This window comes from Lindgomyces ingoldianus, assembly GCF_010093535.1.
Source record: "Lindgomyces ingoldianus strain ATCC 200398 unplaced genomic scaffold BDR25scaffold_19, whole genome shotgun sequence".
NCBI lineage: Eukaryota > Fungi > Ascomycota > Dothideomycetes > Pleosporales > Lindgomycetaceae > Lindgomyces > Lindgomyces ingoldianus.
This window is the reverse complement of record NW_022985180.1, coordinates 339,109-352,282: the sequence shown is the minus strand read 5'-3', so window position 1 is coordinate 352,282 and position 13,174 is coordinate 339,109. Positions and strand designations below refer to the sequence as shown.

The 13,174-nt window shown below is 51.3% G+C and overlaps 4 protein-coding genes across 4 annotated transcripts; 2 read left to right on the top strand and 2 right to left on the bottom strand.

Annotated features, from left to right (window-relative positions):
* Positions 1 to 2,100: 2,100 nt before the first annotated feature.
* On the top strand, positions 2,101 to 3,115 carry BDR25DRAFT_227598 (class II aldolase/adducin domain-containing protein; the record flags this gene model as incomplete). The annotated part of the gene is made up of 3 exons (XM_033685250.1): positions 2,101 to 2,504; positions 2,561 to 2,819; positions 2,879 to 3,115. The coding sequence occupies 3 exons, from the start codon at positions 2,101 to 2,103 to the stop codon at positions 3,113 to 3,115; spliced, it is 900 nt and encodes a 299-aa protein (XP_033546640.1).
* A 1,223-nt stretch (positions 3,116 to 4,338) lies between these two features.
* Positions 4,339 to 5,802, bottom strand: BDR25DRAFT_288212 (phenylacetaldoxime dehydratase). Its single transcript, XM_033688377.1, has 2 exons — positions 5,721 to 5,802; positions 4,339 to 5,667 (listed from the first exon to the last, which is right to left on the bottom strand). The coding sequence occupies exon 2, from the start codon at positions 5,514 to 5,516 to the stop codon at positions 4,437 to 4,439; it is 1,080 nt and encodes a 359-aa protein (XP_033546639.1). The 5' UTR covers positions 5,517 to 5,667; positions 5,721 to 5,802; the 3' UTR covers positions 4,339 to 4,436.
* On the top strand, positions 5,699 to 6,913 carry BDR25DRAFT_394166 (uncharacterized protein; the record flags this gene model as incomplete). Its single annotated transcript, XM_033698290.1, has 8 exons — positions 5,699 to 5,813; positions 5,861 to 5,913; positions 5,977 to 6,025; positions 6,068 to 6,101; positions 6,139 to 6,338; positions 6,367 to 6,385; positions 6,447 to 6,489; positions 6,530 to 6,913. The coding sequence occupies 8 exons, from the start codon at positions 5,699 to 5,701 to the stop codon at positions 6,560 to 6,562; spliced, it is 546 nt and encodes a 181-aa protein (XP_033546638.1). The 3' UTR covers positions 6,563 to 6,913.
* BDR25DRAFT_39659 (uncharacterized protein) lies at positions 6,637 to 12,832 on the bottom strand. The gene is made up of 3 exons (XM_033698446.1): positions 10,045 to 12,832; positions 6,944 to 9,991; positions 6,637 to 6,887 (listed from the first exon to the last, which is right to left on the bottom strand). Exons 1-3 carry the CDS (start codon positions 12,673 to 12,675, stop codon positions 6,828 to 6,830), a joined length of 5,739 nt encoding a protein of 1,912 aa, XP_033546637.1. The 5' UTR covers positions 12,676 to 12,832; the 3' UTR covers positions 6,637 to 6,827.
* Between the last annotated feature and the right edge of the window lie 342 nt (positions 12,833 to 13,174).

The window sequence follows — 13,174 nt, the reverse complement described above, 5'->3', positions numbered from 1 at the left end:
CTTTGGTTCCTGTTTTCGATTTTAACTTGTCCGCGGCTCTTCGATTTTGAAACCAGTTCTTAGGGGGTGATTAGCACAATTCTAGAGAGTTTGTATCGGGGCCTGGGGGCCACCAACGTTGATATTGTCTACAGGAATTGCAAGAGTCTCCGCCAAGCTTCTCTTGGTCGGGGTACTAGGCTTGCGTTCTTTCTGGAAATGGGACTCGAGAACGTAGTGCTCCTCTTTCGTCAGACGTGGTTTCGCCACAGCGCAAGTAATGATGGGTTTGTCGTTCTCGACAGGGCATTCAGGCCATTGCCGTTCATCGATATTGGTCTGGTCGAATGACAACTCATCAGAAAATATCTCAGGACGTCGAGGAGGGTAATCGATATTGTGCAGAGCACCGTCTGTCGCATCCAAAAAGGCAGAATCTGCTTTGCCTATTGAAGAAGACGACAGGTAGTAGTTCTGGAGTATGATATCCGCCCCAGCATCTAGCCAGTCAAAGCGTTAGTAGAATTGAGAACATGAATGAGGAACATTGACTTACTTGAGCAATTGTTAGCATCTGTTTCGATAATTGAACTTGAGTCGATTTCGGTACTATCTAAGATCCGTAGTCGTATCCTAACACTGCCCATAGCTGTCTCCTCCTGCGATCGCGCTATGGAGTCAGCTGGTGCCTGGTACTTGTTTTTTGCAACTTCCGCCATTTTTGCTGGGTTTCGGGCGGGAATAGCGGCTTGTTGGAATAGGGTAGGACCAAAGTGTCAGAGCAATTCCTTGCGCAGTAATACAGATTATGCGAAAGAATGGGAAGTGTGGGAGGTTTGGTGGAAGAGAAAAGACATTTTGTGTAATGAACTTGATTTGCGCAGCAGAAACACGCAGCTGCGCACGACGGGTCGGTAGCGCCACCTCACACCCTTCCGGTCAGAAAACATGGGGCTTGGAATGTATAGCCGAGCACGAGCTGACAGCAGCTCGGCACAGGTTGCTGCAGTTCTCAAGATTTCGAGCATTTAGGTGACCTTTCATTATTCAAAAATAGTCGAAGTGTTAGGGACTTGAATTCGTTCTTAGGAGGCACTGTTGAAGGCCTAAGAGGGGAGGTGATTTCGGGCGCAGAAAGTGCTGATCGTTACGGTCGGCGGATGTGGGAAGAGACGCGAGGCCGAAATTTGGAGGTGAATACGGTCTGCTTGGTGGGTACATTGAAGAGCTGCTGGCGATAGTGCAGGCTGGGGATGAGTTCGGAGTGGTGGCGCAGGAAGCAGGTTGAGACCTGAGTTGAGATGCCCTAGGTGCACAGCCACCCAGCCACAGCCGCGGCTTTTCGAGCTTCAATGTCTCTCCCACCACTCGCTCATCTCCATGCACATCTTTGTCTTCCTTAGCCTTCCTTTCCACGATCCTAATGGCTAGATATCGAAAAGTGCGTCCCCTCATACCGCTTCTTTCAACTTCATCTCGTAGCCCCCTCACCTAATGGCTCCAGCAGCCTCGCGCGATCTCGCCACAACTGCGAAGTCCTGTCATGCACTAACTGGCTGGAGAGCTGTAAGTTGTTTCTGGGGTAAGGGTGGAATCTTATCCACAACTATTACTCCGGCATGCACTGGCGTTAGGGCCCCTTAATTATGGACTGAGATTTTTGTATGCGTTCCCATATATACATTCATTTACCCCTCGTTATTTTGGAGACATTACTCAGGTATAGAATATTGGACGCTCGCCGTCTCAAAAGCTCCTTTTCCCTCTCATTTGAACGTCTAAGAAGGTCGAGGCGGCCTTTTATATACCATCAAAGCTTTGTCATTACCTGGGTGTCCCTTGGCGTCTGCCGCGCGAACCCCGCTTCGGGATGAACGTATCAGCACTCATCTCAACATCAGACAAACTCGACCATGTCCCCCACCTTTGGGAAATACCTTCCCAATTGCGATGGATTCGGAAGTATATCGGACACTGCCTTCCCGGCAGCCTCATTCGTTATGAAGCGTATCACTTGTGGACATGTCAAGTCCTTGACAGGAAGCAGGAAGAGCTTCTTCTAGGATCCTCCATCTCGTCTGTAAATCCTCTTACGCCCTCTCGTAGAATTCAGCCTACAAAATGGCTCCATCCGCTGTCCCCGCCGAATCAATAGTCGTCCCACAGATGAAGCAGCTGGTCTCAAAAGGTGAAGAGAAGCCCGCCCAGGGACTCAGCCCGCTTCAGGCCATATCGCAAGGAGTCTGCCTCCCCGGCATCCCCATCTTCTCTTCCATGGACAGGCATCGAGCGTGGATTCTAGAACACATGGCAGGCGCCTTCCGTGTCTTTGCTCGCAAAGGCTTCACAGAAGGCATGTCCGGCCACATTTCCGTACGTGATCCAGAGAATTGCCACACCTTCTGGACGAATCCTCTCGGCAAACATTTCGCAACACTGAAAGCATCTGATATGATACTTGTCGACTACGATGGTAAGGTAGTAGGAGGCAACACTTCTCGACCGGCCAACGCAGCTGGGTTTTTGTACGTGATGGGTCCACCTGATCCCCTAACAAATAATTGTGCTCAACTCCAACCAGGATCCACTCCGCTGTGCACAAAGCCAGGCCTGATGTACATGCGGCATGTCATTGTCATGGGAAGGCGGGGAAGGCGTGGAGTGCATTTGGCAGGAAGCTTGAGATGATCAATCAGGATATCTGCTATATGTATGGCGAAGCCCAGGCTGTTTATGAGGAATTCGGTGGCGTTGTACTGGACGAGGCCGAAGGTAAGCGTCTTGCAGCTGCGTTAGGCCCAAATGGGAAAGGTATGATCTTGAGAAATCACGGGCTTTTAGTACGTTTATCCCAAGCATCCTACCGAATTAAGGGGGTATACCCAGCTGACAATGATAGACCGTAGGAGGCACAGTTGACGAGGCTGCGTATCTCTACACTCTCATGGAGCGCTCCTGTGAGGTCCAGCTGATGGTCGAAGCTGCCGCTGCCAATGGCATTCCAAAGATATTCGTTGATGACGAAGCGGCGGCATATACCTTCAAAATGGCTAGTGACCCTGAGAGCCTCTACTGGGAGTTCCAACCTGACTTAGAGTATGAGCGGGAAATTTGCGACGGTATTTTCGCAAACTAGGGTGGGCGACTTTACAGTACCCAGGGGGGGATGTTTTGTTCACTGTTGCTTACGACATAGAGACTCGCGTTCAACACTCAAACACGTCTCCTCCAACAGTTAACTAGGGCTTATCTTCGTACGGCTCACTCTAATGTTGGAATTGTTTCTGACGTTTCATTTAACGGCTAGTCTTCCGCCCTTTTCATCCTTACAATTCCTTCCACAAAACGGAGGATTGCTTAGTTTTTAGTCACATAAATCACTACATTCATTAAATGTCAAATTCACATACACTCTAGTCATCAGTTTCACTACACCCACACCATCAACTGCAAGTGGTAACTGGTTAATTTTGCCACCTATTCATTTACTATTTCGCCAATTCTACTCCTTCCACCTCAACTCCGCTGCCCCCATAACTCCCTACCAGTATCTACAGCCCACAAATCATACAGAAAAGAGTCTAAATCCCAACGGCCTTCGTTCCTTCAACTACTCCCCCTTACTTGAATGGCTAGGAATTGAGGGAGACGCGGCGGTGCAAAGGCGCAGAAAGCAAGGAAGAACAAGGAGGCCAGGATATTGGGAAGCCAGTCCCAGAGCGGAGTTCCGGCATGGTAAATACAGTTTGTGCGCCAAAATTTATCCCACTGGATCGATCTGAGTGCTCGTCTCTGACCAATTTGGTTTACAGGGAGTCTTCACATCGAGGCAGATTTCGTATACAAGGATATGCAGCTACGAGCACCTTGCGAGAGTCGTACATGGAGTTCTGACAATAACATCGCGGAGCACTATACCAAGAGCTTAGGGGTCCTTTACGGCCCCGCCCATTTTGTCTCCAGCGTTTTGACGATGATACCAATTTGGCATGTCAAAATCTATAGATGCGAGTGTCGACGTCCCCACCGCTGTCCACAATTAATGACCGCAAACACGCGTCTCAGGCTCCCCCCTGATGCCTCCCCGGTGCCGGATGCAGAGCGACCACTTATGTTGACTATCGGTACTCATCTGGACTCAGGGTTTTGCCACGAGTTTACTAAGTATGATAGGCGCTGATGTGGCGGCTGTCAAATGGTGTTACAGTAATTGAAGAGGAGCATGGAGGATATGGGTAAGGAGATATGGGAAGTCGTAAATTTGGAAATTGAACACAGTGTTGGGATCACAGTCAGTGAAGCGTTAGACTCAAGTGTTGGGAAAAGCTTAACAAGGTACAAGAACAATATCAGGGGTAAGTAAATGAAGATGGATGCGAGATAATCCAAGGTCATCCCGCAAGACTCAATGCACTACAGGGTACAAAGCGCCCAATTACACGCTACAACCCGCTTCCTCATTTCGTCAAAGCAGCAAGCATCCCAGTCCCCGTGTGACAACCTATATACTCAAAATACTGCTGTTCTGGCCTCAAAACTAGCACCTCATGAAAAACTTCCAGCGAAATCTCATTATTCAGCTTCTTAGCATACTGCAAGAACCCTCCAAAAATATCTAGATGCGTCTTATGCTCTCTACTCCACTTCTCCAATGAAGCCAAGTCGTCGAAGTACGCCAGCCCAAACGTGCGATCCTTATCCGGTTTCTGGGTTCCCGCGTCGATAATGGACATTAGACGGCAGCTGTAGCAGCCTATCTCGGAACCGTGGTCTCGCAGGAAATTCATGCCTTTCAGGAGGACGGGATGCATCGTTTCTAGATATAATCTGCGCTCTTCGGGGAGGGTTGCCGACCAATCTTGGCCGGAGCGAATGACGGCTAAGTTCTTTCGTCCAGGGACCTGGACACGGCTGGCAGTCTTTCCGCCATCCAGCGTGGAGCTTCCGACGGCTTCACCAGCAAGGTCGTCCGTTTGAGCCGCCGGAATCCGATCCCGCATGCTTCCCCAATACGCGTGCTCGTGGATAGGACCACTGACTCCTTCGCGCATGTGTGCAGCTCCTTCTATGGCCTCGTTACCAGAATACACATCTTCCCAGCGATCCATGGATGGTGAAAGGACTTCTAAGAACCAGCCGTGAGTTTCTCCTGCCTCTAGTCCCTGCCACCATGCTTCAAATCCTGAGGCAGAACCCCACTCCTTGTGCGTGGCTGCGCTTGGCCAATATGCAATAATAGCAACGTTGTAAGCCCCAGCCTGATCTGTGACAGACGCCAGCTCCCAGGAAGTTGGCTGGATGGATTTGGACGATGATGCCGTCATGAATTCCGATAGTTGGGAGATTACTACGCCATCGTCGAGGTCTTTGGACCGATATTGCACGCCGATGATGGCCATGACAATCTCCTTAATGGAGCGAGGGTATCGGGATACGTATGCTGGAAACGGAGGGACATAACTGGCTGGAAGCTTAGAGGGTTTGGTTCTTTCTTGTTGGAGGTATTCGGGAATCGCGTGTTCGAGAACTTCAGACATTTTGCTATGCTATGATATCGATAACTGCGGGAGAATCTCTTAGGGGGTTTTATGGATTATGTAGGTTAGCAACCGAACTGACTCTGCTTCTGATACTAGTGAGCACTTGTGACGTGTGCGTTGCACTGCAGGTAGGCTTGGTGTTTGTCATCAAGAGATATTCTTAGCTTCGAGGACTTCCAATGGCATGCAGATGCGGCTTACAGATTTTGAACTGGGAGTGCGCCTTAATTATTGCCATGGGGCTCGAAAGTCGTCGCGCATTCTTTTCTGACCGGCCTCTGTACTACTCGTTTCGTGCATTTCATAGTAGCTTAGAGCACTGCTCATACGTTGATAAATAGGAGGCCCAACAATAGAACGCTTACTCTGTTGTCGACTAATTCTATTGAGAGTAGTCTAATATTTAGCTTTCCTTAAGAAATTGTGTGCAGATAGATTAGTGGGTCCCCGTTGTTAGCGCGAGCACCCATTGCCTAATCATTTGACGCTGAAAGACACAATTGGAAGTACTTTTTACATACGTCCAAGTTGTAAGTAATCATCTCTAGTGAGTATTCCATACCGAACCACTTACACGAAGAGGTAAATTACCTTAAGGGCGTTTCTGTACATCCACTAGCGAAGGTACTCAAGCATCAAATTGCAATATCGGTCTTGAGACTTTGATGAGACGAACACATAGTATTATTACTTATACACGCCCCCGGCTTCCCGTTCCCCGGACCAGTACACCGCCTATCTATGGAGCCCCTGCTGCTACGCCAGCGTCAGCCCTTATTGCCAAAGCCCCTGAGACCAGTTCCAGTGCCAGAAAGAAATGTCCCGGATCTGCACGCACGCTGAATAGTAGAACCAATACCTGCCTCGTAATGCTAAAAGCTAGACATAAAGAAGAAAAGAAAACATTCCAAATGCAAAACCTGTGAGTGTATTTGCAATATCGCCCTCAGGAAATGGTTGGAGGAGAAAAGTGGATAGAGTTAAATAAGGGACAGAGACATGACTCGAAGAAAGAACTTGGAGAAATCGTGTTGGCTCGATAAGCAGTAGAGCTCTATTAGTCTCTTAGTATAGCCGTGGAAGTTCCGAAATCGAGTGAGAAAACCGCAAGATACTTCGGAACAAAACATGCATGCGCCGACGCTCGCTGAAAACAGGTATATGCATTGCATGCGGTAGGAAAGAGAAAATGGAAGTCGCTAAAAATCCACAGGAAAGAGAAATCGTGTCTGTAGTGTAGACGGTTGGCTGAAAAAAAAGATGCCGAGAGAAGCCGCTGTCATGTCGTCTCTGCGGGTGCGCGTCCTATTAGTATCGGAGTTTTCCGAGAAGAGAGAAAGAGTACGCAGCCTCACGCTCCGACTTCATCTATTTCGTTGGGTTAGCAGCTGTCCTGAGATGCAGAGGAATAAGCAAGAACGTACCTGAATCATATAAACCCTCGCCCTGGCCCCACTCACACCACCGACCGCACCCACAGTCCCGATCTGTCCATTAGGCCCGACAACATCCTCCCACACACTAACTGCGATACCCGTTCGCGCTACGCGCTCAAAGCAGCTCTCTCCAAGTGTGACATCCAGCAATGTCTCGCCTTTCGTCTTGCCCATGACCAAAATTCGCTTCTCCAGGGTGGGATTGCGGACACCGGGACTACCTTGGCCTTGTCTCATAGTCGTCTGCGGGGCGGAAGGATCCGGAAGCATGATAGTAAGACGTGCTGCTCCCTGGTCTCGCCATTTAGTTGTAAAAGACTCGCGTTCATAGAGGCGGCATTTCGTGTTGGTGATACCGGCAGGAGCACCGGGAGCTCGCCCTGGCTCGAGATTTGGTGGTGTGTTGGTACCGGACCCCGACCCATTTGACCCGGAGTCAAAACTATTGGTGCTACGAGATCCAAGCGTTGAGCCTCTGATATTGAAACGACCGTTCTTGCCAAAGCTAAAGCGATTGAGAGCCGACTTGAAGGCAGTATTCATTGTTCCAACAGAGGACTCCGTGGCAGCTGAAATTGAGGCCGCCCGAGTGCTGGACTTTCGGTACGAGCTTCGTCGACCTAGCGTACCAGCAAGCCAACTACTTGAGGAACCGGCGGTAGATCGAGCTGCGTTCTGACGGTCCATTGCCTCAGCCCAGCTAGTCTGGCCATATGGTCCTCGTGCATTCTGGAGCGCAATGTACGTCGGGTTGTTGATTCGAGCGTGATTGATCATGGCGTAAAGGTCTGCACATTCTGCGGGATTTCGACTCCGTAGCATGATGTTATTACCGCTTCTGATGCGAGAGTCAGCGGTTGGTGGAGAGCGAATTGTAATATCAATGGCAGTTCCTTTGCGGATGGGAACCAAAGGAGTTAGCTCTAGGGCAATAAGGGGAGCGCGTCCTCCAGGTTGAATGATCTCATCACCGTCTGCTAGGAAGGGCTTTGAGTGTGCGGCCGTAATCTCAAAAACCTCGATCTTTCCTGGTGTAACGACAATACTGCATTCATCGGGATGAAGACTATCCCATTTACCTGCGTCAGACCAACTGAATATCGACGCGATAGTTTTCGAAGCTTGACCAGAGCTCTTTGGAACAGCCCTATAGGGCGTGTTAGAGGCAGATTGAGATGGTGTTATTGTTCCGTTGGGGAGAGTGTAGATGGAGGCTGGCGGAGAGACTTTTGGGAACTGCTTGGCTTGGCCAATTGGCATCAGAGGAGTTGGCACATCATCTTCAAGCTCATCGTCAGATGACTCCTCGGTTAGCGGGTCGTCCTCTTCCGCCGAGACCTCTTCCTCACTTTCTGTTGATGACTCCGTGGCCGTGGAGGGTTCGTATTCATGCTTAAGAGGTGATGAGGATCTTCGACGTGTTTTGTAGCCTGGGAGAGATGGCGTGAAATAAGGCGTATTGGATCCTTTAAGCGTCACTGGGGTCGCAGGGCTTGGTGATCGATGAGGTGGTACCGGTGGTGGCTTGTCTTCATCCTCAGGTTTCTCAGCTCCCTCCGTAACTGGCTCTGGGACAGTCTTCTTTAATTTGGCAGGGGCAGATGCTGGTGGTTCTTTGGCCTCCGAAGACTCCTCCTTGAAAGGCTCTCTGGCCGGAGTACTCGGCTGACTTGTCTTCCGAATCTTTGGAATAATGGGAAGGTCCATTGAGGGCACAGACGATGCCCGTCTATGCATTTCCAGTCTCTTTGGTTCCTCTCGTATTTTTCCCTTTACCGGAAATTCCTCATCAGAATCACTGGAATACTCTGCTTCCGATGTCGGCATCCATACACTGAAGCCTTTGCTTGACTGAGACACTAACGAGGCTGGAGAGGTGTGTGGCTGCTCGGATCGGTGGCGTTTGGATAACTTCCTCGATTGCTTGGGCTCTCCCGAAGGATCATCAAGAACAATTTGTCTGGATGGTCGGGAGCAAGTTGGGGATGAGGAGGAATTTTTCGAAAGTCTCTTCGCTCTGGTCCGCTTAAGACTGATCGGCGAACCACTCCCAGCCATCATCATTGCTTCATCGAGGCTTCGAGGTGTTCGCTCAAGTTGGCTATCGTCATAATGGCTTGCATGTATAGGAGTGGAGATGCGAACGCCATCTTCAGCTCGTAGGCGAGGGTCGACAGGCGATGAGAGCGATATTGGACTTGCAGCAACTTTTTTGCTCAGCCTCAAGTCGTCACTACTTGGTGGTGTGGTAGGCGACGCCTCTGATGACCTCGAGGCCCTTTCAGGCGTCTCAAAGCCCCACCGTTTGGATGCAGCACTGGCTTGTTCTCCAATCGGAATTTGGATCTCGTGAGGGCTTGGAGAACGGCTCTTGTGTGGAGGCGTCGACCCTGTTGCTGTGGAGACCAAAGAAGAAGTGGCGTCACTGCTTGTCGGCCGTGGCGTTTTATTGACAAGGCTGTGGGTTTGCCTCAGCTCCTCCAGCTGGGGTGGTATTGGATTCAGTCCCAACATCTGAACCCATTCAAACCCAGCCTGCTCATAGTCTGATTGCAGAGAAAAGACCTCACTCCATTCTTTTCCATCGGAATGATATCCGCGAATCATAACAATGATCTCGCCTTTCACGTCGCCATTACGCGCGGAGATGCGACCGAGCTGAATTGGCGGCAAGAATAGCCAACGGCCAGTTCCGTCAACCTCGCATAATAGGACATCTCCACCGCTGCCTGTGCCCTGGGCGTTGTCGCGAAGGAGCAACTCCACACGACAGTCGACTTCTTGGCCACTGGAGTGGATCAAGTGCAAGTCGAAATAGTCTCTGGCCCTGACACAACGGGTCTGGTCAATGCGCACGCCGGTCAAAGGCGCTAGGCTTCGCGGATCTCTTGCGCGTGTCGGATCTATGTTTGCAGCCGCTTCGTCCTCGAGTCGAGCTCGCTCATCGTTGGAGCGCTTGCGAGCAGCATCAACCAATTCTTGGAACACGCTCGACATATTTTCTGCTTTCTCGGAGGGTTTTACGTGATTGATACCCTGCACATGGTTAGCGTCCCTCCATAATGCTGAACAAGGAAGGCTACACGTACTCTGATGCTCTTGGCTAGATACTTCAATCGAACCAATGGCCTCTTAAGCATGTAGGCGACATCGACCCTCTCCCCGTCTCCATTTACGACGTAGCCTTCCGCATTCTGCGGCAGACCTTCATCCCAAGCGCCAGAGTCCTCCGTGCCATCGGTAACCTTAGCGGGAGTAGATGAAGAAGGATCCTCATCAGCGGGAGCAAGGCTCACCACCACATCTTGAAATCCCATCCGCCAGCAATTGATGTAGTCGAAGTACACGCGTTGCGCACTCTGCGCCCAGGAAAGGAAGGTATCAGGGTCGTCCTTCGGGACGCGTCTGTGTAAGCTTTTCAGTCGCTCTAAAGAGATACCCATGTCTATTATTGGCTTTGTGACATTATTCGGATCTGCCTTCGAGGCGGAAGGACTGAACAATCCCGCTGCTACGGCAGAATCAGATTTCGACAAAACACAACTGAGCAGGACAGGAATGACCCCGTCAACCAGCGTCCGAAGCTCTCGCATATATTTGGTTTCATCAGAAGCAAGCTCGCTCATGATATCGCTAGTTGTGGCAGTTGCTAAGCGACTCCTGTTTGTACGGATGCTTCGAGCGGACATGATACTCTTTGTGCCTGCCCTGCTCGTGGGCATCGACAGCACCGATATCAAATCAGCATGGCTGGCAAGTCTGCGCTTCGTGCTCCTACGACTTAGAGTATTAAGAGTATCCGCATTGAAGTGATCTTCAGACTCCAAGGCAGGCGCCTCGTTAGCAGTTTTGTTTGGCTCCGTTACTACATCCACTGGCTCAACAGACTCCACTGGTTCGGAGCCTACGGTCTCTGAAGGAGCCGCAGCTTGCATCTTTGTCGCAAAAGTCTCCACGGACGCGATCGTTGAAAGTCGCTTTCCAGTCGACGGGAAGACGCGACGCATTGCGGGGTTCTCCGGTTTAGTCCGTAGGGACAATTTCTCAAGTGCCATTGTCGGAGCCTCGACGGATGATGAGGGAGGAGCAGAAGACGCAATATCTTCGTCCAGCACAGTTGATTCACAGAGCGGAGAAGATATTGCTCGATCCTTGGTTGGGGATTGTTGTGTACGTTTCGCACCTCGCCGCCTTAGCGTCAGGCTGGGAGCTATTTCTTCATCCTTCTTAACGGAGGAAGTCTCAGTATGATCTGTCGAGGGAGCTAATAATTGCTTATCGTTCAAGGCCTCAGTGTCTAATTTGAAACTCAAGCTCCGGGTTCTTGTGCGCCGCCTGCTGCCGCTCTTGCGCTCCAGGGCATCTTCAAGAGGCGCATTCGTGACCTCGATGGTCTCAGAAGCATCTTTCTTCTCAGGCTTGCGATGCGACAACTCCAGTGTCGATATTGACTCTTTTGAAGGTCGCCGTGTCCGAGAATCCGCGTCAACGAATGGATCTGGTGTGGTGTTGAGCCAGGCTTCCAATCTGCTCCCTAGTGGTTTCGGTGGAGTCTCTGGTATCGTAGGTTTGTGTGAAAGGGTAGTTATTTCGAACTCCGAGTCGTATGGATGTGATCTTCGGTGCGAGCGGCGTCGGCCACTGGACAGGGCATCTCTTGGGAGATCCTCTGGAGAGGTGAGGGTATGCTCCCTCCGATGGTGGCTTCGTCGCTTTTCTCGACCGTCTTCGTTGAAAGACGGTTGAAAGTGCGGAGATTTTCTCTCATCTGGTATCTCGCCAGAGGCATCATCTGCTGACAACGCATCTGATTTCCGCATGGACTTCCTTTTAACGGGGTCCCCGTCTTCAGTCGACAGCGACACTCTCGGAGAGGTTGCTCCGCGACGACGTCGTCGTCGACGCCTGGGGACATTTTCCACTTTATTGGCCGAGGTGGGAGAGGTTGGTGATGCGAGACCATCATCCCCGCTCCTCGCGCCTTTGGAACTTCCTGACCCGCTACTACTTGGCCGCTCCTCGTTCCCTGAACTCGAAGGCCGTGACGGCCTCCGCCGCTTTGCGCTTCTTGGCCGCGGGCCTGTGGGTCTGGTTGTAAATAGCAGCAGAGGCTTCGGCTCTGGGCGACTGGGGGTTGAGACCTTGGCCTCAGATGTTTCAGTTCGTCGCACTGCAGGCCGGACCCATGCGGTAGGGAGTTGTTTTGGCGATGGCCGAGTCGCGCCATCTTTTGGGGGAGACTTCTTCGTTCGCCAGTGGGAGTCGCTGACCACACGTTTCTTCGGGGCGCTCGCAATGCGCAGATCGTCGTCCAGTTTGTTGTGCACCGGTTTTTTTGCGCTCTTCGGACGCTCTGGAAGCTCATCTGTTGATTTCGAGGGTGTGTGTGCAGGTCTCAGACTCGGCTTCTCGTCTAGCGGTGTGCCCTTGGGTGTCGGCTGCAGCTTGGGCAAGGGCGCTGGGTTGGTGTCAGCCAGCGCGGATGGGACCAGATTCTCAGGAGCTGCGTCGTCGCCCTCGAGGTCGATCTGCCATTTTCGAATCTTGTCCTTGACATTTGCGGGTTTGTCGATGCCAATGGCTTTTCCGAAGTCGGCTGGCTTCATGGTGCGGAGGGGACTCGGCGATGCGCTGGTCTGCTCCTTCCTGTTGCTCGGCGTACCATCTTTCTTTTGACGAGAGGGGTTTCGAGGCGTCTGCGGGGACGGCGATGCGGGCATTGGGTCTGAAGCACGTCACAATAGTCAGTGAAAGGCCATGGTGAGAGCGAGAACCGCGTCTGCATTTACTTGTGATGTTTGCGGCGTTGGGGCTGGGCGGTGGAACTTGTAAACAAACCCTCGACGACGTACCTTGCCCGCGCACACCTCGCTAAGCTTCAGCGGCGGGTGCGAAGATGTTGATGATGTGTGAGAGGATGGTGGATGGTGAGCAGCATCTGTACATGAAAGCGTGGTGGTGTGAAGGGTGTGAAGGGTTCTCAGTTATCAGTCCCACAGGTGAGTGCTGTTCAATGGTGCGTCGCTGAAAGCAAGCTAGAGCTGCGAGCAGGGATCGCGCAACTCACTGCAGATCCGATCCGAAATGGTGTTCCAACCACACAATCCGATAATGACCGCAAGCGACGGGCAAACAGGGACACGTCGACGAGCTTCTAGACCTTCATTTGTCTTGAGTCTCGCATTTCTTCTTGCTGTTATCCTTTCTTTACCTTATTAT

Coding starts and splice junctions, on each gene's coding strand:
- BDR25DRAFT_288212 (XM_033688377.1), bottom strand. CDS start 5,516: ATGTCTGAAGTTCTCGAACACGCGATTCCCGAATACCTCCAACAAGAA.
- BDR25DRAFT_39659 (XM_033698446.1), bottom strand. CDS start 12,675: ATGCCCGCATCGCCGTCCCCGCAGACGCCTCGAAACCCCTCTCGTCAA. Junction 9,992..10,044: donor ATCTAGCCAAGAGCATCAGA/GTACGTGTAGCC, acceptor AACCATGTGCAG/GGTATCAATCACGTAAAACC. Junction 6,888..6,943: donor CGAGGGTTTATATGATTCAG/GTACGTTCTTGC, acceptor CCAACGAAATAG/ATGAAGTCGGAGCGTGAGGC.